This window comes from Austrofundulus limnaeus, unplaced genomic scaffold (genome assembly GCF_001266775.1).
Source record: "Austrofundulus limnaeus strain Quisiro unplaced genomic scaffold, Austrofundulus_limnaeus-1.0 Scaffold320, whole genome shotgun sequence".
Lineage (NCBI taxonomy): Eukaryota > Metazoa > Chordata > Actinopteri > Cyprinodontiformes > Rivulidae > Austrofundulus > Austrofundulus limnaeus.
Window position 1 is genome coordinate 325,801 of NW_013952722.1, and position 25,459 is coordinate 351,259.

At 39.3% G+C, this 25,459-nt stretch overlaps 1 protein-coding gene across 10 annotated transcripts in view; it reads right to left on the reverse strand.

Annotated features, from left to right (window-relative positions):
- The window catches only part of dock9b (dedicator of cytokinesis 9b), a 148,412-nt gene that overhangs the window by 74,553 nt on the left and 48,400 nt on the right, over nt 1-25,459 (reverse strand). For all 10 annotated transcript variants that reach the window (XM_014022222.1, XM_014022227.1, XM_014022217.1 and 7 more), the window contains exons 3-11: nt 22,752-22,841; nt 21,485-21,567; nt 10,943-11,012; nt 9,440-9,535; nt 6,766-6,900; nt 6,516-6,690; nt 4,467-4,522; nt 1,699-1,773; nt 1,456-1,596 (exon numbers count right to left, since the gene is read on the reverse strand). In XM_014022222.1, the coding sequence (XP_013877676.1) occupies nt 1,456-1,596; nt 1,699-1,773; nt 4,467-4,522; nt 6,516-6,690; nt 6,766-6,900; nt 9,440-9,535; nt 10,943-11,012; nt 21,485-21,567; nt 22,752-22,841 (921 nt within the window). The remainder of the gene's footprint in view (nt 1-1,455; nt 1,597-1,698; nt 1,774-4,466; nt 4,523-6,515; nt 6,691-6,765; nt 6,901-9,439; nt 9,536-10,942; nt 11,013-21,484; nt 21,568-22,751; nt 22,842-25,459) is intronic.

Sequence of the window (25,459 nt, forward strand, 5' to 3'; positions counted from 1 at the left end):
ACCATAGACTTTGTATGTAAACCTGCTGCTCCTGACGCTGAAATCGCGTTTGGTGTGAACGCACCATAATTTTGAGCTCCCTACAAAGATTTCCTGTTGGGTTTAGGTCTGGAGACTGGCTAGGCCACTCCAGAACCTTGATATTGCTTGTTACAGAGCCACTCCTTGGTTCTCCTGGCTGTGTGCTTCGGGTCATGGTCATGTTGGAAGACCCAGCCATGACCCAGCTGCAATGCTCCAACTGAGGGAAGGGGATTTGTTTCCCAAAATCTCACAATACATGGCCCCGGTAATACTCTCCTTGTAGGGATGGTGTTTTTGGGATGGTACTCATCATTCTTCGTCCTCCAAACATGACGAGTGGAATCAAGACCAAAAAGTTCTATTTTGGTCTCATCTGGTCACATAACTTTCTCTCATGACTCCTCTGGATCATCCAAATGGTCCTGGGCAAACTTAAGACAGGCCTGGATGTGTGCTGATTTAGGCAGAGGAAACTTCATGATTTTAAACCCTGACGGTTAGTGTATGACCCACAGTAACCTTGGAAACAGTGGTGCCAGCTCTCTTCAGGTCATTGACCAGCTCCTCCTGTGTATTTCTGGACTGGTTCCTCACTTCAGTTAGAGCACTGAAGATGAAACGTGGTTGGGTCTTCCAACATGACCATGACCCGAAGCACACAACCAGGATAACCAAGGAGTGGCTCTGTAACAAGCATATCAAGGTTCTGGAGTGGCCTAGTCAGTCTCCAGATCTAAACCCAATAAGAAATCTTTGGAGGGAGCTCAAACTCTGTGTTTCTCAGCGACCGCCCAGAAACCTGGCAGATCTAGAGAAGATCTGTGTGGAGAAATGGGCCAAAATCCCTGCTGCAGTGTGTGCAAACCAGTGTCTACAAACCTGGTGAAAAACTACTGGAAACGTTTGACCTCTGTAACTGCAAACAAAGACTACTGTGCCAAATATTAACAYTGATTTTCACAGGTGTTCAAATACTTATTTGCAACAGTAACACAAATAAATTATTTAAAAAATCTTACATTGTGATTTCCGGATTATTTTTTTAGATTATGTCTCTCACAGTGGACATGCACCGAAGATGAAAATTTCAGACCCCTCCATGATTTCTAAGTGAGAGAACTTGCAAAGTTACAGAGTGTTCAAATACTTATTTTCCTCACAGTAAGTTACGAAAGCTAACCGTAGATCACAGATAGACCGAACAAAACAACRTGTTGTTTTTCAACTTACCTGGGCAGGTGACAGCTATCATCTGTAAAATTGCTCACACAAATTTTTTTTTTTTTCTTGCCGAAGGGTTACAAAACTGAAGTCCAAACATTTTTTAAGAACCATGTCATCCTTGAGAAACTTAAAAGAGGGTAGTCCCCTTGGCATCTGAAAATACATTTCCTCAAAGGCATTTTTCCGGTTCATCCAACTAAAACATACGTTAGTTGTTGGTCCCTCTTCGTTTTCTGCGACACAGCCCTGGAGGTTAAAGGACAGGTTGTGACAGCTGACCAGAACTCTCTTCCCGAACTTCTCCTCAAACGGACGAGTGTCTGGTTCGATACCAGAAAAGTCCAGTTTCTGTGAAGAAAGGTAAAAAAAAAGGCAGAGATAAAACCATCACCACAGCAGAAATAACCCATAGAATACTTAGAATGTGGAGTTAATCACTCTTCTCTTTACCTGTGTGTCAGGATCGAGAGTRAACAGCTTGAGCCGAGCTTCACTCCTCATTTTAGATTCAATATCTCTGGCTGTCTGTTAGAAACCAAGAGAAAACAGTGACATTACAATCAGAGATACATGAAGAACTGTGCAGTCAGTGTAAGGTGCTCCGGTCATAAGAATATAAATCTGAATAAGTAAGTAAATAAGATAACATGTAAAGCTTTAGAGCACAGAATAGTTTTTTGAGAATATGGGGGTGGGGAGGGGGGAATTGAGCAAAATTGACTTTCTTGAGCTTTATCTCATGTTATAATATCATTCCTTCATCCAAAACAGAGTGTTGCTTTGACTCATTMATGCATGTTGGAGAAATCCTTGATTCTCCTGTGGTAGTCATGAGGAGTGGCCWAAATGCTTGCTGGTAAAAAGTACCACCTATTTATACATAGCTCTGTCTGCASCTGAGCTCCTCCCAGGAGGACCTGTTTGATTTATGGATTAAAAGGTTGGTTGACTGGTTGTCTCCATTTGTTGGTTGGTTGTGCTGATTGGTTAGTTGGTTAGATTCAATTTGCAGTAAAATGAATCATTTTCACACCTCCTGCAGTCACTCAGTTGAGGTTACATTAACTATTGATATTTGGAAAGTAATGTACATATAATACATAGTGATTTTTGTTTTTGACTGACATGAGGTCAAGACGACCAAAACAATAATTTTAAGGAATCTATAATGTTCTTTTAAATTAACGGTAACTTCAGAGCCATTAGCAAAATCATGTCTAAAGGCCCAGTCACACTATGAGGTTTTAGACAACTTATGCCAACTTACGAACATTTTAAAGGCATCTATGTTGAAGAAGGAATTGAAAAAATCAACTGGAAGCTTCTTTTAGGTGTGTACATACGGATTGGTTAGTTGGTTATATTTGTTGGTTGGTTGTGTTGATTGATTGATTGTGCTGATTAGTTAGTTGGATGTGTTTGTTGGATGGTTGTGTTGACTGGTTAGTTGGATATGTTTGTTGGTTGGTTGTGCTGATTGGTTAGTTGGTTATGTTTGTTGGTTGGTTGTGTTGATTGGTTAGTTGGATATGTTTGTTGGTTGGTTGTGCTGATTGGTTAGTTGGATATGTTTGTTGGTTGGTTGTGTTGATTGGTTAGTTGATTATGTTTGTTGGTTGGTTGTGCGGATTGGTTAGTTGGTTATGTTTGTTTGTTGTGTTGATTGGTTAGTTGGTTGTTTGTTGGTTGATTGTGCTGATTGGTTAGTTGCTTATGTTTGTTGGTTGGTTGTGCCGATTGGTTAGTTGGTTGTGCTGATTGGTTGATTGTGCTGATTGGTTAGTTGGTTATGTTTGTTGGTTGGTTGTGCTGATTGGTTAGTTGGTTATGTTTTTTGGTTGGTTGTGTTGATTAGTTAGTTGGTTATGTTTGTTGGTTGGTTGTGCCGATTTGTTAGTTGGATATGTTTGTTGGTTGGTTGTGTTGATTGGTTAGTTGGTTATGTTTGTTGGTTGGTTGTGTTAATTGTTTAGTTGGTTATGTTTATTGGTTGGTTGTGTTGATTGGTTGATTGTGCTGATTTGTTAGTTGGATATGTTTGTTGGTAGGTTGTGTTGATTGGTTAGTTGGTTATGTTTGTTGGTTGGTTATGTTGATTGGTTGATTGTGCTGATTGGTTAGTTGGATATGTTAATTTTTTGGTTGTTGATTGGTTGATTGTGCTGATTGGTTAGTTGGATATGTTTATTTGTTGGTTGTTGATTGGTTGATTGTGCTGCTTGGTTAGTTGGATATGTTTGTTGGTTGATTGTGCTGATTGGTTAGTTGGTTATATTTGTTGGTTGGTTGTGTCGATTGGTTGATTGTGTTGATTGGTTAGTTGGTTATGTTTGTTGGTTGTGTTGATTGGTTGATTATGTTGGTTGGCTGGATTGTTGGTTGACTGTTGTGTTGATTTTTTGCTTGCTGGTTGGTTGAATATAATCATTTTGTACAATTTCTAATAATACATTTTTTAAATGTATTATTGCAGCAACTTTAATCATTTTTACACTTCCTGCAGTCACTCAGTTGAGGCTACATTAACTATTGATATTTGGAAAGTAATGTATATGTAATACATAGTGACTTTTGTTTTTGACTGACATGAGGTCAAGATGACCAAAACAATAATTTTAAGGAATGTATAATGTTCTTTTAAATTAAGGGTAACTTCAGAGCCATTAGCAAAATCACGTCTAAAGGCCCAGTCACACTATTAGGTTTTAGACAACTTATGCCAACTTACGAACATTTTAAAGACATCTATGTTGAAGAAGGAATTGAAAAAATCAACTGGAAGCTTCTTTTAGGTGTGTACATACTGTAATTCTAACAAATTGATCAAATATACAACTTTTTGTAAGCAATTTAGACATAAAAATGTTTCATAAGTTGGCATAAGTTGTCTAGTGTGACAGGGCCTTAAACACAGTCTTGAGACAAGTAGTAAGAAAATCCCTGACTAGAACAGATGAAGCCTTTATGTTGAACAGCTGCATTTCCATTTTAACACAAGCGTTACATTTGGAAACAGAACACACTGAACCAGATGTGAAACTTGGTGGAAAGTGTGGCTGCAGGAAATCCAGTCGTTAGCTTACTGGCTCAGAGCARAGCTCCAGTTACAGTCAAGACTTTCCAAGAACATCAGCCATTAATTASTACTAAAAGGTTTGGTGTGCTGAGTGGATAAATCAGAAATGTATTATGTAGGGATAAATGGATAAGCAAGCTACCTGAAAGGTGTCTTGAAAGCTTCCAGAGGAAAGGTCTGTTTTTCCCTGCTCYTCATCTGGTAGAGATCAACAAGACATCCACATTCAAAATTCAAAMTACAAAACTGCAAGTTTATTATAACGTGTTTTATAATAAATTAGGCTTGTTAATATAATAAACTAGGCTAGATATTACATACATTATTACTGTGTATTTGATACTAAGACATAACTTAAAAATTWAAAAATAAGTAACAAATAAAAATCGAACAATCTCATGAACTTAGCAGTACCTTCACATACCCACTAGGGGTCGTGACCCCATTGTTGAAGACCTGCACTAGCCCAGTGAGATATTTAMCCTTATGCCCCTTTTTCACTAGTGCCTCTACAGCACAGCTTGACTAGGCTGAACTCTGTTCAAAACGGTTTGGATGGTTTATCATTACACTCCAGTAGCAGCTCTAGTGGGTGGGTTCATTGTAAAGTTGGGCAGTMCCAGAGTCCAACAATTGGTGCCATACACCTTACCAGCTGGTGGTGGCAGTTATGCTCCATTAAGTGATTGGTCAGCCACCATTAAACATAGAAGAAGAAGACCTCAAAAAGATGTGCAACACAACAATAGAGGACACAGCAAAGTTATTGCAAATGGCGGATCGGGTTGTTATTTTTTTGTTTATTTATTTTTTGTTGTTGTTATGAGAGYAGCTCTTGTGACGCAACCACTGACTCCGCCCACCTAACTCATCACTGACTGACAGCCTTCTGATGTCTTGKTTTCAGGCTAGCACRGTACACTTGGAACCACAGAGCAGTGAGTTCTGAAAAAGGGGCTGGTTACAAGAATCCTCGAGAGCCRAGTCGARCCRTGCTAYAGAGGYGCTCGTGGGAAAAGGGTATTAGTGATGTGCTAGAAGCAAAAATGTAGAAACATTGCTAGAAAAATTACATTTTTGCACAACATAACTTAGTAGAAATTAATTGATCCACTAATGGTTAGTGGAAAAACCAATCCATTAAACAAATAATTAGCTAAGCTGTTAGCTGATTACCATGCCTACCATTGTCTGTAGTGTATTTTTTTTGCTTTTTTTTCTACTCAAATGTAAACATTAAATGTACATTTGCTTTTTAATGTTAGATATCACATGTCCACCTGAATGTCCTTTTCTACTGTGRGTATCAGTGGTGGGCACATCTAACTAAAAAGTTAGTTTCCATTAGCTATCAGATTTCATAAAAAAAAAAACCTTAGTGGCTTCCACTAATCAGTGGAAATAATTTTTCAACTAGCAGATTAGCTTTATCACTAATTTTGAAAACCGTTAGCAGACCAATGAGATTTCGTCAACTTTAAGTCTGCTAACAGCTAACTAACAAGCTAACATCAATAGGTTTGTGTCAGACCCACCAGTCTTCAGCTGGAAGGAGATGAAGACGTGAGAAGCCGTCTGGGTGACAGTTGTCTTAGCAGTTAGCATTAGTTGTCAGTTTTAGGTTTCACTATTTGTTACTTGTTTAGCTKTTTAGCATTAGCTTCCCCTAATGTTTTATACATGTTTAGCGGTTTAGGATTAGCGAAGCTAAATTTTTAGTTAGTAGATTATGAGTCAGCGAAGCAAACACTCTGGTTAGCTTTGCTCACCACTGGTTAAGTCTAACCTCAAGTGTACAAAACATTCAATATAACACAAATTTTGTGAATTTTTGCCAAATCCAGACAACTTTGCTTGCATTGACAATAAACTGGTCCGTGCAATGACTAACAACACTGCAAATATTCTTGAAAATTCATATGTTGCAGTTTCATTACAAAGTATTTCAACTGTGTCTCGAGTCGGTCCTAATTTRATTCCACAGACCCTAAAGTTGTCAAGTTTCTGATTTGCGGAAACTAAATTGCGAAGACGCTCATAAAGACTTTGACTATTTTGAGATAGAAATGGATTTGTTTGAAATTTGGCCGAACTCTTGAGGATGTTTTAACACAACGTCCTTACCCTACTGTTGAGGAATGAAGAGATCTTCATGTTGTGAAAGATGAAATATGGTCAAACACAAGCTCACCGTCAATCAGGTCTCCGTTCCTCTTCTCCTGCATGGCCTGCTCAAAGCTGCTGTGGAGGATCTTGTTGAGGGTGCTGATCCACTCCTCCATCTCTGCCTCGCTGTCTGCAGCCAGCAGAAACGTGCTTTTGTCCTGCATCTTCAGCTCAAAGGCGAATCGACGCACTTTGCTGTTCTGAAAGAACATAAATCCATTAAAAAGAAGTTCAAATGAAGCTATTTTATATTCAGTGTACTCAAGAAACCTTACCTGAATAACCCCCATGCAAGAGTCAAGGAAAATGGTTCCTTTGGGCTCCTTGGAGGTGTTTTCATCTTTGTAGAAGTTGAGGTTGTAGGATCCATCGCCCAGCTGAGCAAGATGGAAGTACCTCCTTTTGAAAGACTAGGGCATTAAAGGGAGAATAACATGAACACTTCCATCCATCCTGTTCTAAAAATAAAATGGAAACAGGGCAAGAGAAAGCTCAWGGGTAAAATAAAACTATACAAAGCAATGACTAGTCCAAAGGGAGAAACAAAAATACACTTTTTTCCATTAAATAGCTTCTGCCTTCTTTTAGGTGGTCTCATAATCCAACAGTGCCCTTACARAGACAGCAGCTGTGTTTGGGATCATTGTTCTGTTGGACCCAGTTTGGTCCAAACTTCCACTGTGTGATGGTCTCACATTTGACTCTAGAATTATTTGGTCTTCAGAGGAGTTCAAGGTCAACTTAGTGACTGTAAGGAGCCCAAATCTTCTGACCTTCACCACATGCTTCATAGTGTGACAACCAGTGGTAAGCATGGTTCTGCTAAGAAGCTAGCAGCTAATAGCAGAACTAATATTTTGTTTAGCAGTTTAGTCTTTTCACTAAAGTTGAAAAATAGCTAACATTAACAAAGCTGTTGATGTTAGTGTGTTAGTTAGCTGTTAGCAGACATATAGTTGTCAAATTTTAGAAGAAGCTAATTGGTCCGCTAACTGTTTTTTCAGAAGCTAATCTAATGAAAAATGAGTTCGGCTTTTAGGTGTTAGCTGGTTAGTGGAACTATGCTCACCACTGTGTCTCCCCTAGCTGGAGGTAATTGAACAAACTCTAGAAAAAAAAAACAGGAGGTATCCTAATCAAATGCCAGAGCCCACTCAGCTGTGATGGATTTGTGGTGCTTTCATCAGGGATGTCCTGATGCATCTCAATAATCCAGGTAAAAAATCAAAAGGAAAAAAAAATGTATAGGTCCTCTGGACGGGTTCTTCTCTAATGAAACGTTTCGTCTCYCCTCCAAGAGACTTCTTCAGTCTGAGAGTTTCAGGCAAAATTCAGGCTTTTAAGCACTGCCTCCACGTGACTGATACTCACATCACATGGCTATTGTTCACACCTAATTAATACCTATTGTTAACAGGGGGTGGAGTGATACTGCCAATGACAGCRCTGTAGGAGGGGGACAACTGAAAACGGAGGCCCCCACCTCTGTTTAATGATGGACGGTCTTTCTTCACAAAAATGGCTTCTTTTACTCCTCTCTCAAACCAACGTTCCTCTCTATCAAAAATGAGAACATCCTCAACTCTGAAAGAGTGACCGCTGGCCTGTAAATGAGTGAAAACTGCAGAGTTCTGGCCATTAGATGTAGCTCGTCTGTGTTGGGACATTCTTTTGAACAGTGGTTGCTTTGTTTCCCCGATGTATAACTGGTCGCAGTCCTCCTGGCACTTAACAGCATATACAATATTGCTCTGTTTGTGCCGGGGCACCGGAGCTTTGGGGTGAACCAGCCTTTGCCGTAATGTGTTTTGGGGTTTGAAAGCTACTGGGACATCATGTTTAGAAAATAAACGTCTCAGTTTCTCCGAAACACCCGCAACATACGGAATAACCACTGGTTTGGGTCTGGGTTTGGGGTCTTCATTTTCACCTGAAGGTTGCAAGGAATCCTGTCTGTGTTTCCTGTCTGCTTTCTGTGTGTGCTGCTTTCCTGAAAGCAGACAGGAAACACAGACAGGATTCCATGCAACCTTCAGGTGAAAATGAAGACCCCAAACCCAGACCCAAACCAGTGGTTATTCCATATGTTGCGGGTGTTTCGGAGAAACTGAGACGTTTATTTTCTAAACATGATGTCCCAGTGGCTTTCAAACTCCAAAACACATTACAGCAAAGGCTGGTTCACCCCAAAGATCCGGTGTCCCGGCACAAACAGAGCAATGTTGTATATGCTGTTAAGTGCCAGGAGGACTGCGACCAGTTATACATAGGGGAAACAAAGCAGCCACTGTTCAAAAGAATGTCCCAACACAGACGAGCTACATCTAATGGCCAGAACTCTGCAGTTTTCACTCATTTACAGGCCAGCGGTCACTCTTTCAGAGATGAGGATGTTCTCATTCTTGATAGGGAGGAACGTTGGTTTGAGAGAGGAGTAAAAGAAGCCATTTTTGTGAAGAAAGACTGTCCATCATTAAACAGAGGTGGRGGCCTCCGTTTTCAGTTGTCCCCCTCCTACAGCGCTGCCATTGGCAGTATCACTCCATCCCCTGTTAACAATAGGTATTAATTAGGTGTGAACGATAGCCATGTGATGTTAGTATCAGTCGCCTGGAGGCAGGACTCAAAAAAGCCTGAATTTTGCCTGAAACTCTCAGACTGAAGAAGTCTCTTGGAGGAGAGACGAAACGTTTCATTAGAGAAGAACCCGTCCAGAGGACCTATACTATTTTTTTTCCTTTTCATCAGGGATGTTCAAGTCTGATCCTCAAGGGCTGCTCTTCTTATTTCTGATAAACGTGACTATTATAGACTTCTTACACACTTCCTACTACACTGCCAGAACATTTATGAAATCTCAGTATTAGACATGAAGATATTTTCTAAAGTTTCTTTAGATTTATAAGTTGAAATGTGTTTTCAGTAACAAATGACCAGTATGATACTCACCCTCATAGTGACACTAATGGCACTATTCATGTTGCCTTTGTAGAGCCAGCCATGCTTCGACACACCTCCTTTCTGGGATCCCAGAGAGGCAGCATCCTGGAGGAAGTGAAGGGACCATAGAGTATCAGTTAAAACAATACAAATATGGTACATACATAAGTAAAATTTGTATGACTTTAATTACATGTACTATGCTGCATGTACATTTTGCCTGGCCAAAGAAATTCACTGTCTTCTAATAAAGGGTATCAGCTGTAACATCAGTCATACAGCACAGAGGAGGGAGAAAGACGCAACAATCTTTGTTCAGGCTAGGCTAATGGCTTGCTAAATGAGAAGCAGTTTTTAAAGCCATGTTCAGGCTTATAAAACAACTCTTTCATGAAAACAGCTTTAACGCTGCGAGAGAACTCTATGATAGCTAGTTTTTTGCATGATGCCCTTTTTTTATTATTTCACTGTTTTCTCAACTGAAAAAGGTCCAAGTCACTACACAAATGTATGTGTGTAATCTAAAGGTGTTTGACAACTAAACAAACTGTGTCATGAGTAAAGTGCAGCAGTTATGTAAAATGAGCTAATGTAGCATTCTTTTATACCAATGTGTCATAAAAAAGGGTTGTTTTYAAAAGCCTAAAGAATGGCAAAAAATGAATCAAGCCCTCATTTAGCTAGCCTTTAGCCTAGCCTGGATGAAGATGTTTGCCTCTTTTTCTAAACTCTATGCTCTTTGATTGATGCTGTGTCCTTTAAAGTAACTAGAAATAGAGCTTTGCTAACGTTAAACGTACAAAAAAATCTGCAGAAGTCAACGCTAAACAAATACAAATTAGCAGAGGCTAACACTAACAGCTAATGGCTAACTGCTAAGACGACGGTCAGTTTGCATTACACAGTGTTTCCTTTGTGATGAAGACTGGTGGGACTGACACAAAGGACAAATTTAGGGAAAAAGCTAATCTGCTAAATGAAAAAATTGTCCCACGATTAGCTGTTAGCTGATTAGATGAACAATAGCTTTTGCACTTTCTCTATAGATTTTTATTGTCACTCACATGTAAACATCAAATGTACGTTTGTTTGTAAATGTTAGGTATCACACGTCCTCCCAGTGTGGTGGGCACAGATAACCAAAAAGTTGGCTTCACTCACTGCCAATCTTTTAACTAAAATAATTTAGCTTTGCAAATTCTAAACAGGTAAGAAAATTAAAGGAAGCAAACGCTAATTGATAACCGCCAACTCAAGGTCTGTCATTAAAAACATGGCCATGTGGTATCTACACAAATGTTAGAATCTGGCCTAAAAGCTCATAAACTAAATTTAGTGGMAGCTAATTGGTCCACCTATGGTTTCCAAAGTTAGCAAAAATGCAAGCTTTAAACAAGAAGGTAGCTTTTCTGTTAGCAGCACTGCGTCTACCATTGGTAAGAAGAAAACAAAACATGAAACAAACCGTGGTTTTCTCAGATAAAAGAGAGAATTATGACGAAAGATTTTTACCTCGTCTTTTTCTACGTCTTCGTCAACCTCGAACACATGAGCAGCCAGTTTCTCAGGTCTCAGCACCTTACTGAAGGAGCASAAGAAAGCTCATGTTAACAAACCCCACTTCAAATTCACTTTATTTATATTGCTATGACAGGGGTCCAGGAGCACAAATGCATTGCCCCGACACATCAAGCTTTAGGTATTTCTATTTTTCTCTCCCATTGTTTTTTTTTTTTTTTTTTTTGTAGTTGTTTATCATTTGCTCTTTAGTACGAGTGCTCTATACACAAAAGCTGTTTCACTTGATTGATTTTTTTCAGGAGATATTCCACGTTATGTACTTAAACTTCATGGGAGCCAATAACATTGAGCAGAACTTTATGTCAGCTCGGGTGTTTTGCTGAGCAGTCCTGTGTGCAGCGTGAACAGGAGGGGGCTCAGAACGCAGCCCTGWGGCCCTTTAACAAAATGTACCAGAATAAAAGTGGTCTGAGTAGATTCTAGACATTTCTGAAGGCTTAGTCGGGGTTCTAAAGCCAGACTCCACRACGTTCAACGCCTAACTCCTCTGTTTGAGGTCCTTCCTGTTTCCGGAACATTAACCCAACAAGAAATGACCACTGGGATTACATATAAAAATAGCTTCCTGTTGTCAAATGTTTACTCTGCTGTGACTGAAGACGTTTGCCTATCAAGATGGCGGCTAGTGACAAAGTGCCTGGATGTGTGACGTCAGGATAACTATGTAATGCTTCAAAACACTGAACTATTCCAACACAGCTGCTTCATTTTCAGGGTGGGCACAGCTAACCAAAAAGTTAAACTTGCTAACTAAGAATCTTCTATTTAAAAATATAGCTTCATGGATGCTAAACGTAAAAATAAAAATAATAAAAAAGTTTGCAGAAGCTAACACAAGCAACTAATTGTCTTTTCACAAGCTTTGAAAAACAGTTAGCTAACTTCAACAAACCTGTTGTAGCCTTAGAGGGCTGCGCTTACACTCATAGAATCTGGGGTTACAATACGTAACCAACGATGTTTGTGTGTGAGTTAGCGCTTAGCGGATGTAAAATTGGCAAAAGCTCATTTAATGGAAGCTAATTTATCCCTTAACGGTTTTCAAAGTGAGTGAAAAATCTAATTCAGTAAAACAAAAAAAAAATTGGTCTGCTAATTAGCTGCTAGCTGATTAGCAAAATCATACCCACCTCAGGTCATTTTRATTCAGTGATTCAGAAAGCTTTAGTTTCTCCGTTGCTATAATAAACAATTACCTTTAAAAAATTAGACGCCAACTGCACCTAAATTTATGTTTTGGAAGATATTTTCATGGAGCTTTGGGACACAATATAGACAACATGTTCCACTAGACAGTTAAATGTTTCTAAAGGTTACTACCCTGACTTGGTGCCTTCACTGTCTCAATCTACCYTTTTTTATTTTTAAACCCTTTTGACAAGTCTGGGAAAACGTTCGGTGCTTAGATTTCAAAATCAAACCAAATTATCATAATTAATTAAAATCAATACTTTCCTAAACAAAGAACTGTAACATTTTAAAAACATTTAAACACTTGATGCCTGTGGAGTTTTAATCTACATTTTACATATATTTTGAGCTCACAGGGCTAATTTCCAGCAGTCAAAACTCATATTGCAAATAAAACTGGTGTTTGCTTGAAAAAAAAAAAGGTCATTGTGGCCTGATGGGTTCGTTTACAACTAAAAAACAAACAAACAAATAAAACCATTTCAAGGACAGAACAAATACGGTTCAGTTTAACCAACAGAATCAGAAAAACTAAAAACTTATAAGGTTCTGTTTTATCTTCATAAATCTTTAAGAGGACTCTGACCGTTCAGAAAACAATCTGTGCCAGGCTGATGGCAGGACTGTGACTGTGTGTCCTCAGTCAGGGACTGATRAAACTTAAAGTCATCTGGATACTTTATCAGCTCACATGATTTCAACTTTATAGCCTAAAGATATTCAGAATTCAGGGTCTGGGTTTAGACCAGGRACTGGGCTTTGGTCTTTGATGCAGATGGAGTAACGATACAATAACAAAGAAACTAACACAAACAAGAAGGTCTTTGTTCATTTTTGTGCATGTGTGTTTGTCGTCTGCCATTTTGGTAGCACAMCGCACAGATATGTCTTGGTATAGTTAAGTATAATGTGTATCTTTCAATATATTGTGAGTAAATTATATGGCATTGTACAAATAAATGATACAAGATTTGAATTGGGTAATATCACATKTGGAGTTCCTYAAGGTTCTGTAMTTCGGCCAAAGTTATTTAATTTATATGTGAATGATTTAGTAAATRTGTCAGGGTTGTTCAAATGTGTTTTATTTGCAGATGATACTACCGTGCTTTTGTTGTTTTGTTTTGGTAAAAATATAGAATGATGTTGGAGATGATGCAAACATAATTTGCTAAAATACAAACCTGGTTTAAACTTAATAAATTATCATTAAATTTAGATAAGACTAATTATATGATATTTAGTAACAGAAAGAAAATTGTCGACGTTCCATTTTGAATTGATGATATTAATATCTGTAGAGTCRGTGAGGTGAAGTTTCTGGGTGTTATCATTGATGAAAAACTGAYATRGAGACCTCAYATAAAWCATTTAAGAACAAAAATARCMAAATCCATTGCWGTATTGTATAAAGTAAAGGACTTATTCAATGATAAAGCACTGTTTATGTTGTATAATGCAATAATTGTTCCACACTTAATTTATTGTGTTGAGGTTTGGGGAAAAGCATGTAAAACAACAACATTTTTTTTATTTTACAGAAAAGAGCCATAAGATTTATTACCAGAAAACAAGTTATTGAAATTCTCTGATTTGTTTGATTACAGTATTTTGTCAGTTTTGTATAGGGCCCATTAAAAACTTATTACCTTCAAACATCCAATTACATTTTGTTAAAMGAGAGAGATATTACAATCTGAATTGCATAGAAATGTTTGTGAGACCTAAAATTAGAACCACTTTGAGGTAATGGAGTACTTCAGTACAGGGAATTAAATTATGGAATAATCTGGAAGACGACGTTAAAAATGCCAGATTAATGTGTATATTTCAGAGAATGATAAAGGTTAATTTGTTGGGGAAATGTGTATGGGTATAATGTACGAATTGTTGCTCAAGAAGGAATTAACCCTTTATTGATTTTCTTTTGTTTTTTGTATGTTTTTGTAAATTGAAAATTATTTTGATTGAATTTATTTATTTGAGAAAAAGGGTCAGAAATCACAAGATTTTTTTTATTCTTCTGCTGCCTGTCATATGGTTTGTATTTTTATTGAATATTGAATTTATGTTTTTTGTTTTAAATTAAATTTTTTTTATAATAAATAAAAATAAAATTATATGTAAAGTATCTGTATATTATTAATACTAGAGAGACACGAACAGCCAGAAAAAAAAAATCATTGTGTGTGTCAGCATAATAAACCTGATTCTGATGTTAGCAAAATATATTTATACCTTTTTATCCATCCATCTATACACCCATCCATCCATCTTTCCATCCATGTATCCATCCATTTATTCATTCATCCATCCACCCGTCTTTCCTTCCATCCATCCATCCATCCATCCATCCATCCATCCATCCATCCTTCCATCCATCCATCCATCCATCCATCCATCCATCCATTTATCCATCTATCCATCCATCCATCCATCCACTGACCCCACCAGTCATACATACATACATTATACAGTATACTGAAACTGTACATTTAATGATTGTTTGCTGAAAGTTAAATTAAACCCCAGTTGTCCCTGAGATATTTTTTTGTTAATTTAACATATACATGATAAAAAACACAATCACCCTTTCCCATTCAGTGGTGGGTGATAATAAAGATGTGAATTATCAAGTTACTTGGTCATTTCTTGATTGTTTTTAAGGCTGAAAACCAAACTGAAGATAAAAAACCCACAGCTCAAATGATAAGAGTTGTTTCCAAAGTCCTTTGATGAATTGAGGCATAACAGAGAAGTTATAGGTATATTGTTTCTTTGTTTGGAACAAGATTATTATGTTATCAGAAGCACTAAATGTGTCGCTGACAGAAAAGAATGTTTCATTTTATCATTAAGAGCTGACTATCAGCCTCCTCCTGGGTTCTGATCAAGTGAATATAAACTTCTCAGTTGAGTTCATCGGCACTAAAGACAGATGATTTGTTTAGTTCTGGAGGAGAAACTGGGACTAATGTTTGGGCTGTAGCTTCAGTTTTTCATAATGAACAACGGAGTCCCAGCTGATCACTGAAGTCCTGTCAGGAGTAGAATCATTTTTCTTTTTCATTTGTTCCTGCCAGATAAAAAAAGTAAAAAAAAAGCTGCATTTACAGATCAGGATGTTGGAGTGTGGAACCGTGAAGGGTGTCCAAAGGTAAGTTTTTACTTAATATGACTGAATATTTTGACGTTTCTAAAACAGACTTACCTCAGAGCTGTTTTTTTCTTTTCTTTCAGCCAGAAGGACATGAATCCCGACAAACGTGGAAACAAGAGTTGGTTGTCAAATCATCACTGTCTTTTCGTCATTCTGGTTCTTACAGTCACGTTTTGCATCATCTACATAAGCAAAAAAGACTTTGCACCTGAGTGGAACCCTAAACAGTCGATCCGTTCAGCAATGCGGTTCTTTTCTTTCAGAAAACTGACAAACGGAAATGGATCTGAAGTGAAGCAGACTGCTGGGGATCCAGCTGAAGCTGCACATCCTGAAACTCTGAATTTTTGGAGGAGTAATCAGTCTTCAGTCATTGTGGAGCAGATTCAAACACACACTGCTCAACCCTCGCCGGTTCCCTACATGTCTCCCAGGCCATACTTGGTGGAGTACCCTTATGAGTACCGCTTCACGATAAACGAGCCACAGACGTGCGAGCAGGAGCCACCGTTTGTGGTACTGTTGGTGCAGGTGGCTCCTCGGAACAGAGCCGACCGGGACATCATCCGCAGCACGTGGGGCAGCGAGAGCCCCGTCCTGGGCAAGGCAGTGAAGGTGCTCTTCCTGCTGGGGATGCAGACTGGAGAGGACGCCCAGAGGGTCCACGAGCAGCTGCTGCACGAGAGCCAAGAGCACCATGACCTGATCCAGAGCGATTTTGTGGACTCTTACAAGAACCTGACCATCAAGACCATGGTGATGCTGGAGTGGCTGAGCGTGTACTGCTCCAACGCTTCATACGCCATGAAGATCGATTCAGACATTTTTCTAAACGTGGAAAATATGGTCAAGCTGCTCCTGAAGGCTCCAAAGATGAACTACCTGACTGGTCGTGTTGACAACAGTTCTGTGGTCTTCAGGGATCCAGAATCTAAGTGGTACATCCCTGAAGATGTTTTACCTTATTCCATTTACCCGCCCTACCCTTATGGTCTGGGCTACATTTTATCCCTGGACCTGCCAAAGAAGCTGATTGAAGCGTCCAGATACGTCAAAGCTTTTTATATAGAGGACGCATATTTGGGGGTATGCCTGCATCACCTGGGCCTCCGACCCACCGAGCCCCCTGACAGGGACTACTTTAACGACATGCCTTCAGATTACAGCCACTGTGGACTCTCTAAGATCATCGCCATCATGACAGAACCAACCAGTGACCGTGTGAAGCTGTGGAAAGACTTTAAAGAACAAGCTAAAGACTGCTAAGATCAGTAAGAAGAGCTCAATGAAGAATGTAATTTTTTTTGAAAACTAAAGTTTCTGATTAAGTTCAGCTCATCTATGTAAAATATTTTTCCAACCTAAAAATGTCTTCTCTTTTATATAATGCCATGTCCTTTCAAGAACAAAATCCCAAAATGCTTTGTCTATTTAGGTCTATTGTCTCTAGCAGGCTCCGCCCACAATTCCACACCTGTTCTGCATTTTGTTGGATACAAATATAGTACATGCCCCTGAATTTTGGATAAGTGTGTGTGTGTGGTGGGGGGGGGGGTGGCATTTGGCTATGGTGACATTTGGGGGCAATTTTAAGACAAAGCTCCTACCTTTGGGGACAACTGGTGCATTTGGGGACACAAGTCGAATCCCCATTTGGTTTAAATGCCATTGGTGGGTTGGGGGTTGGTTTTAGGACCAAGGTGTGAATTGAGTTTAGGTTAGTTTTAGGGTCAGGTAGGTACCTGTGAGGTTAGCCTTAGGGTTTGTGGTCAGGGTTAGGCTGTAGAAATGTAATGGATGTCAATGGAATTTCCTCAAATGGATAACTGTGCAAACTTGTATGTGTGTGTCTGTGTGTGTGTGCTTATTTTGGCTGCAGAGTGAGAACCATGTTAGGTTTTTAAGCAACAAAGTGAGGTCATTTTTGGAAAGTGAGTACCTTTTCCTGGTCCTTACTTTATTTGCAGCTCTGCTGAGCTTTACCACTTAGGTTTAGAGGTGTGGCATGAATTAAGTTTTGGTTCAGGTTAGAGTTAGCTATAGACCAGTAATGGTTAATTTTGATAGTTAGGTTTAGAGGTGTGACATGAATTAAGTTTTGGTTCAAGTTAGGGTTAACTATAGACCTGTAATGGTTAGTTGTAGGGAAAATGTCTGGGATAGGCATAAATACAGTTACAAAAATGAATGGAATGGTAAATGGACTGAACTTATAGAGTGCTTTATCAAGTCCCTCCAGACCCCAAAGCGCTTTACACTTACAGACATTCACCCATTCACACTCACATTCACACTAATGATGGCAAACTACACTGTAGCCACAGCTGCCCTGGGGCACACTGACAGAGGTGGGGCTGCCATACATGGCGCAGGACAACTCCCCTAATCACTCCACCACAGCCGCCCCCAACACAATCAATACAATATCCTCAGTTTGATGCAAATACAAGGATGTGTGTGCATGTGTGTGGCCTTGTTTTTCCTACGTCATGGAGACAATTTTCCCCAAAAAGCAGCCTCATGGGGACAGAAGTGCATCGTGGGGGCCTGGCATTGGTCCCCACGGGTCCAAATGCAAATTACGGGTGTGGGGTTAGTTTAGGACCAAGGTTTAGGTTAGTTTTAGGGTCAGGTGAGGTTAATTTTAGGGTAAATGGTCAGGGTTAGGCTATAAAATTTCCAAAAAATGAATGGAAGTCAATGCACGGTACCCAAAGGGATATACAAACCAGACCTGTGTGTGTGTTAGATATAAAATTACAATTTGAAATGTATTTCTTTTGATTTTGAGACTTCATAAATAACCTTTTATTCCATCTTTAAGTCTTATCTGTGATCATCTGTAAATTATTTATTTAATATTTCACAGTTTAAATATTTAGTTATTATATTCATCCATTTAATCTCGTGTTGTTTCAGTGAGTAAACATGTTTTTGATGCTTATAGAGAACACTTAACTTTAGCTTTAAAGAACTTTATCTTTAATTTCCTTGAGAGTGATAAACACCACTTTAAGTTTAACAATCGCTGATAAAGCCTGAACTTTACTGGATTCGTTTTATAATTTAATTTATTCATTTTCATTTAAAAACAAAACAAATATTATACACAACAAATACAAATCAGAAAAAAACCGAAAAGCAGCAGAAAGAAGAAAAAAATCTTATTAATATCTGCCCCTTTATAAGTGATTCTATTTCAGATTAATAGTTAAATGGAAAAAGTCTTTTTTAAATGATTTAAATAAATATAAAGCTGAAAACATGTGTGCATATGTAGGTCTTTACAGGTTTGTCTTCCTGATCGTGGTCCATCTAACGTCTGCAGCTAGCATCTGTCCCTGTAACCCTAAGTAGTGGTGATTTCAGGAAACTCTTTACAAATGAAATTAGTTTAGGAGTTGTTCACAATTCTCAACATTTTCATGAGTGTACAAAATAAACATTTTTTAAAAAAGTGAGAGTGACAATATCCCAGCCTCACGTAAAATGGATTCGTGAAAATTGGGGTGGGGGCGTCATTGGTGAGCCGAACAGGATCCGGATGTGGTCCGCAGGCCGCCAGTTGAAAAGCCCTGCCTTATAGTGTTTTTTAAAAAATCTCCCACTAACAGCTTTCATCCTAGCAGCTTCAAAATGATGTAAAGTTTAGACTGTTTCACAACTAAGAAAATACTCATCACTAGCAGCAGCCAAGGGGCGTGTCCTGAGCAGCTTGTCAAAATTAGACCTGTCCCTGTTGGTGGGTAGCTGGCAATTTATAATGTCCCAGTGAGCTGTATCAACAAAACTGGAGTGATAGGTGGACGTGCACGCAGTCTGGATCGCCCCTTTATCACTGCTTGCAGTTTTAATTATTTATTATAATGCTGGTGATGTCCTTATATTTACCCATTAAACCAGATGAATCCAGTCACTTAGATTTCAAGACACTCGCTCAAGCTTCTGTAGCATTTTGCATTTTCAAAGTTGTAGTTGTGTAAATGAAAACACAAATCCCTGAAGATTCATTTTAAATTATGTTCCATGTTTTGACGATGCTGTTATCTAAGCACAGAATACTAAAGTTAGGTATTTAACAGCACGTTCCTCTGAGCAGCTGATTGTATCACATTAACCCATTCAGTCATTTAAGGGTTTAGCTGAAAAGTGCAGCTGCTTGAGTGCAACTCAAACCACAGGAGGACTGTTTGCCCTTTAAACTCTACACGACCCAGCTCATTCCTGGGAACCAGCATAAATATCCTCAAGGACAAGAACAGGGTTTGTCTGCACACTCTGAAGAGTTTTAAACATCACACACATCTGTTCAGCTCATTCCTGTGCTCAAGGAGAGCAGCTCGTCCAAGGACACAAAGCATTGTGGGATTTCCCTTTACGTATTAATACCATCAGTCAACTGTACTCCCAGAATAGAGCGGTATATCTTGGTAGAATACACAGGATGTCTTCTATTGTTGTTTAAATGAGTTTCTAAGTCAACATGTCAGGCATCCATGTAGGGCTCAGGTTAAATCAGTATCTGAGCTGCTAACTGGGCTTAAAGTACAGAGTGAAAAGCTTCTGAATAACTCTTTGTACCCAACTATAACCAATCATCACCAGTTAAGACACGTGCACCAACTGATCCCATGAATTTGACCCAATTACTCTGTTAAAAGCGGGTCCCCCTCTTGACCCATGATCATAGAAGACTTTACAGTACACCAGGCAGCGCTGTCCCAGACTAGTTGGCAACGTCAGAATTTCAAGAAAGCTGGCAATTTGTGAGTTGCAGTCAGACTGGATTTAGAGTTTGCAACCAGGGAGCCGTAGTTTGCTTTATAATTTTTTTTAAAATCTCAGCCTATTTTTGTGTGCATAGTTTACAAAACTTTATTCTTGGCCAGTTATATTGTTTTGTTGCCCACTAGAGTTAGCATTATCTCAGTGTTAGCATTAGCTCAGTGCTGGAATGACTTGTATAAGTCATTAATTGCAGTAATTGGCTGTGTCCAAAACAACAGGCCGGGTCCTCCGAAGGCCAAATTAGTCAGCCACATACGTCACAGCGCCGCGAAGAAGGACGTCCAAAACCGAAGACTCCTCTGATGCGGCCGACAAATACGTCCTTCCTTTGGCCTGAATTGAAGGACTGGTCTGATGGATCCTTCCCGGCCCACCATATCCCATAATGCATTGCGGCCTGAACGGAGATTTTTTTATGCTAGTAATGGCGGACGAAGCGAGAGAAAAGAATAAGTTTTAAATAAAAATATGGCGATATAAAAATTAACTTTTTTAGCGGTTATAATTCTAATACTTTTATCATTTGTATAAACATGTTTTTAAATATTATTTTTGGCATAAAAAACCGCGAAATAAACACGCTCCTACGGCGAGTCAATTAGTTCTTCAAATGTTACCTTTAAGTTAATTTTATTGTTTTGTGATATTAATAACACTAATATATTGATAGTTTTCTAATTTTGATCTATTTTTGCTTCTGTTTAGCATCGTCATGGTTGCTAGGTGACATGACGTACGTCAGGGTGGAGAGGAGGCTAGACCGTCCAAATTCACAGACACTTTTTTTTCCAGTCTTCTCGGTCTAACAAGGACCTGGCCCACCTCAACCGGGTAGTCTGGGTCCTCCGGAGGACCCGGCCTGTCGTTTTGGACACAGCCATTGCCTGCCCACTAGAGTTTTAGTAGTCAGTATTAGTGTAACATCGGCATTAGCATTGGCTCAATGTTAGCATTAGTGTTAGCTCTGCACCACTTAAATTAGACTTAAACAAGTCACTAATGTCAGTAACAGCTCAGTGTCAAATATTAAATGTTGGCAGTTTTCTGATGATTGTTTGCACACAGTACAACCCTACTGCCCACACGTTTCTGATTCATTCTACAGGAGTACACTTAATAAATGAAGAATGGCTGATTTAGACTAGTTAGACCTGAACATTTAGGGAGTTCTCTGGTGTGTTTTCTGTCAGAAGGTCATTCAAGACCCTACTAATAAAACTGAGAAGAGTTTCAGATGTCTGCAACAACCCTGATAGAAAACTGTGTCTGGAGAGGATTCATGCACACTCAGTTTCTCAGTGCAACCTGTTTGAACATCTGCTTTTCAAACTCACTTTGGAAGCTGGCGGAAGTCTCCAGAATACTCTTCATATTTGTAGTTGACCACATGCCAGTCAGACTTGTATGTTTTGATGCACTGCAGAGACAGAAACAGACACAGTGGATGAGAGGCCTCTTCAGTTCATTTGTTTTTGCACTGCTTTTTTAAAATCCCAAGACAACATTTCAATCAGAAACACTATATTGCCAAAAGTGTTGTCTCACTTGCCTTGACTCACATATGAACTTAAGGTACATCCCATTCCTAATCCATTGGGTTCAATTTGATGTTGGTCCATCCTTTGAAGCTAGAACAGCTTCAACTCTTCTGAAGGCTGTCCACAAGGTTTAGGAGTGTTTATGGGGATTTTTGACCATTCTTCAAGATCATCCACACCAGACTCTGCCATCCATGTCTTTATGGACTTTGCTCTGAGCACTGGTGCACAGTCATTTGGATGGGTGAGCAAATACTTTTGGCCATATAGTGTATGCAATATGTGAAGTGGCTGCAGTGAGAGGAGCTGCTGGCTGGGGCTGTGAGGAAGTACAGCCAACGTTACAACTGTTCTACTGAAAATGATAAAGCAAACATAGACAACCAGCAGTTCTCCACGGCGGTGATGATCGGTAAGAAGTGTGCCTCATATTTAATCTACTGGAGTACACTTTAGAAATGAAAAAACAATGCTGATTTGAACCTGTTTTTAATAAACATTATTATTTTGGTGATTTTAGACCAGCTAGTGTAATCCTTAAACCACAATAATAATAAAAAACACTCCTTTTTTTACTCAGTTTATAAAAATCATTTAAAAATTTGCACGTGCACACAGAACGAGTCAAAAGATCATGAAAAAGTCAGATTAATGAAAAAAAATTGTCAAATATCCCGTGTGTATACGAAAGCACAGCTGCTCCAGATGTGTTTATGATGTCATTCATAGCTACATTGGGATGATCGCCTACCGTGTGTTCTGTAACAGAACTCAACTCACACCAACCACAGCACACAGCTCCTCGAGAACACAAATGGAAGTTGATTTTCAGGCCAGAAACATCATTTTCAACGCATTCAGTGCTAGTTTTTATAGCTGCATATGATTTTTCTACACCCTACGGGATTCATCAGTCCAGATCTTCTGTCTAGACTGAGACAAAGCACCATGTTTGGGTTAAATGTGTCTAAACTAAAGGTCAGTGCAGGGATTTAGTAACGTCACAGAGCCTAAGAGGAGATGGGCAGAGAATGGACAAAGAAGGCTCACATCCAGGTCTTACCTCTTGGACAAACAGAGACTGAGCTTCTTTCTCGGCGGTCTCTGGCACAGTGGAGAGCAAAGTCCGGCCCTGGCGCCACAGGGTGGAGATCTGAGAGGGGAAAAGAGAGAAAGTAGGTATGAAAACCACAACACATCCACTCTGCTGGTGTTTTATGGAACAGGTCCGGTTTACTTCCTCATGGTTACATGAAACTTTAGTGATCCCTGTAGGAAACCTCTCTGAACTCCTCAAAGGAAGGTCAGAACTGGTTAGGAACACACTGGCTTCCAGGGAAGCTCATTTAGAATTAAACTTTCATTTTAAAAGCTATTTTTAAACTTTTTGGTAGAATTGTTGAAAATACTAACCATCAACTTCAGGATTTTAAACTATGGTATAAAAAGACAGATAATAATAAGAACAGTTTGCCATAACATCTTTACTTTACTCCCTGGTCCCCAGGTTCCTCCATACCTATATTCCCCAAATGCTACAGTGTAGCCTGGTATGTAGGAGGAAACCCACAAATACAAGGAGAACATGCAAACTCCACACAGAAAGACCTCGGGTCCAAACCTGGGATCAAACCCTAGACTTTCTTGCTCTGAGGCAACAGTGCTAACCACCGAGCCTTCGTGCTGCCAACCTTCGATGGCGTCCACCTCTGAAGGTGGTGCTTGTTCTTTAGACAACCTCCTCATATCTCTTGCTTAACTGCTTACTTTGTGTGTGGGTCTGTGTTAATACGAATCTGTGTTTATACAGCATGAGTGCTCGGCACACCCAAATATCTGGCGGACTCCGTCCTGTTTGTCTCTCAGCTCAGTGATGTACAACACATGGCAGGTTAGACAAAGGCAGGCAGACTCTCAAAGTCTCAAGCTGTTGAACTCTGGCCATCTACTGCAGACAGTCTCTTAATGAAAACCACCAATCATCCCCCTATTGTGAAACAGTGAATTTTCCACCACACACTGTGACGTCAGTTTATGAATGTTTGTAAAATATTTTCAAGCAAACAACTGCGGCTTTGTTTTTGTGGGGTGGGGGGTGATATTCACAGTTTTAAAGTTTTAACAGTGGTCTTTGGAAGGAACTGGATGCCCAGTGAAGATTGGTCCATGTTGTTTGAGAAAAAAAAGATACTTTAGCTCAAATTCCTTGAATAAAGATTACTAGTTTGAATCAGTTTTCAACTCTCATCTTGAACACAGGCACCACACAGGGATGTGTCCTCAGCCCCCTTCTTTACTCACTCTTCACATATGACTGCTCCCCCATTCACACCTCCAATAACATCATCAAGTTTGCTGATGACACCACCATTGTAGGATTGATTTCGAACGACAAGTCAGCCTACAGGGAGGAGGTCCGGCACTTGGCAGTATGGTGTAAGAACAATAACTTGGAACTGAACACAAATAAAACCAARGAGATGGTCATGGATTTCAGAAGATCCACCTGTACCGAGACCACGGCCCTCCTCATCAATGGAGTGGAGGTCGAGAGAGTGGAGCATCTTAAATTTCTTGGAGTTCACATCTCTGTTGACCTCACATGGGCCTTTAACGCCCATTACTTAGTGTACTTCCTCAGGAGGCTGAAGCTCTTCCACCTCTTTCAACACCTGCTGGTGAACTTTTACAGAGTCACCATCAAGAGCATCTTGACTTACTGCTGCACAGTCTGGTTCATTAGTTGCACAGCACAGGACAGGAGAGACCTGCAGTGAGTGGTGAGAGGGGTGGAAAAAAAGTCATAGGAACTTCGCTCACCTCCACCCCCACCCCACCCCAAGGGACATCTGCAACTACCGACTCCAGAAAAAGGCTACCAGCATTTCAATGGACATTTCCCATCCTGGACACACTGTTTTCCTCCCTACCCTCTAAAAAGAGATTCAGACAACTGAAAGCAAAGACTAACAGGTTGAATCACAGCTTCTTTCCCCAAGCTGTGAAAGCCATTAACCCATCAGCCATCATGTATAGATTTTATTGCACAGGTATAGATTTTATTTTATTTTATTTTATTTATTTGTTATACTTTAAAGCTGCTGCCTGTGAGAGGATGTTAAACTGCATTTCACTGTTTTAACACTGTCCTTGAACATTGTTTTCATTAGCAACAACAAAGCTATTCTATTCAATTCTTCTCTATTTGTTGTGTTTGGAGCTACATAAACCAGTCAAGGTTGGTGTCCAACAGACGTGGGCGTAGTTCTGCTAATGAACCAACAGCTAATTGCAAAACTACATTTTTGTTTAGCAGATTTTCGCTAACTTTGAAAACTGTTAATGGACCAATTAGCTTCACAATTTTCCCTCAATTTTAGTTTCAACTAATCACAAAGTTGTGACACAGACAGAGAGACAAGATATCTTTTACCAGTTAACAAGCTGTTAGTGTTGGATTCAACTACTGTTTAGTTGTTTAATTGTTGAGTGATAGGTTCTGATAATAATGTTTTTTAGCAGTTTAGCATTAGTAAAGCTATATTTTAGTTAATGGATGAACGTTTTCAGTTACTTTGAAAATTTGCTTCTGCTAAATTAAGTTTTTCCAACTTTACGTCCACTAACAGCTAACTAACAAGCTAACACCAGTCCCACCAGTCTGCAGCTGGACGGAGACGAAATACGTGAGACACAGTCTGAGACAATTGTCTTAGCAGTTAGCGATTAGCTTCCACTGTTTTTTTCTTTACATGTTAACCAGCTCAGTGT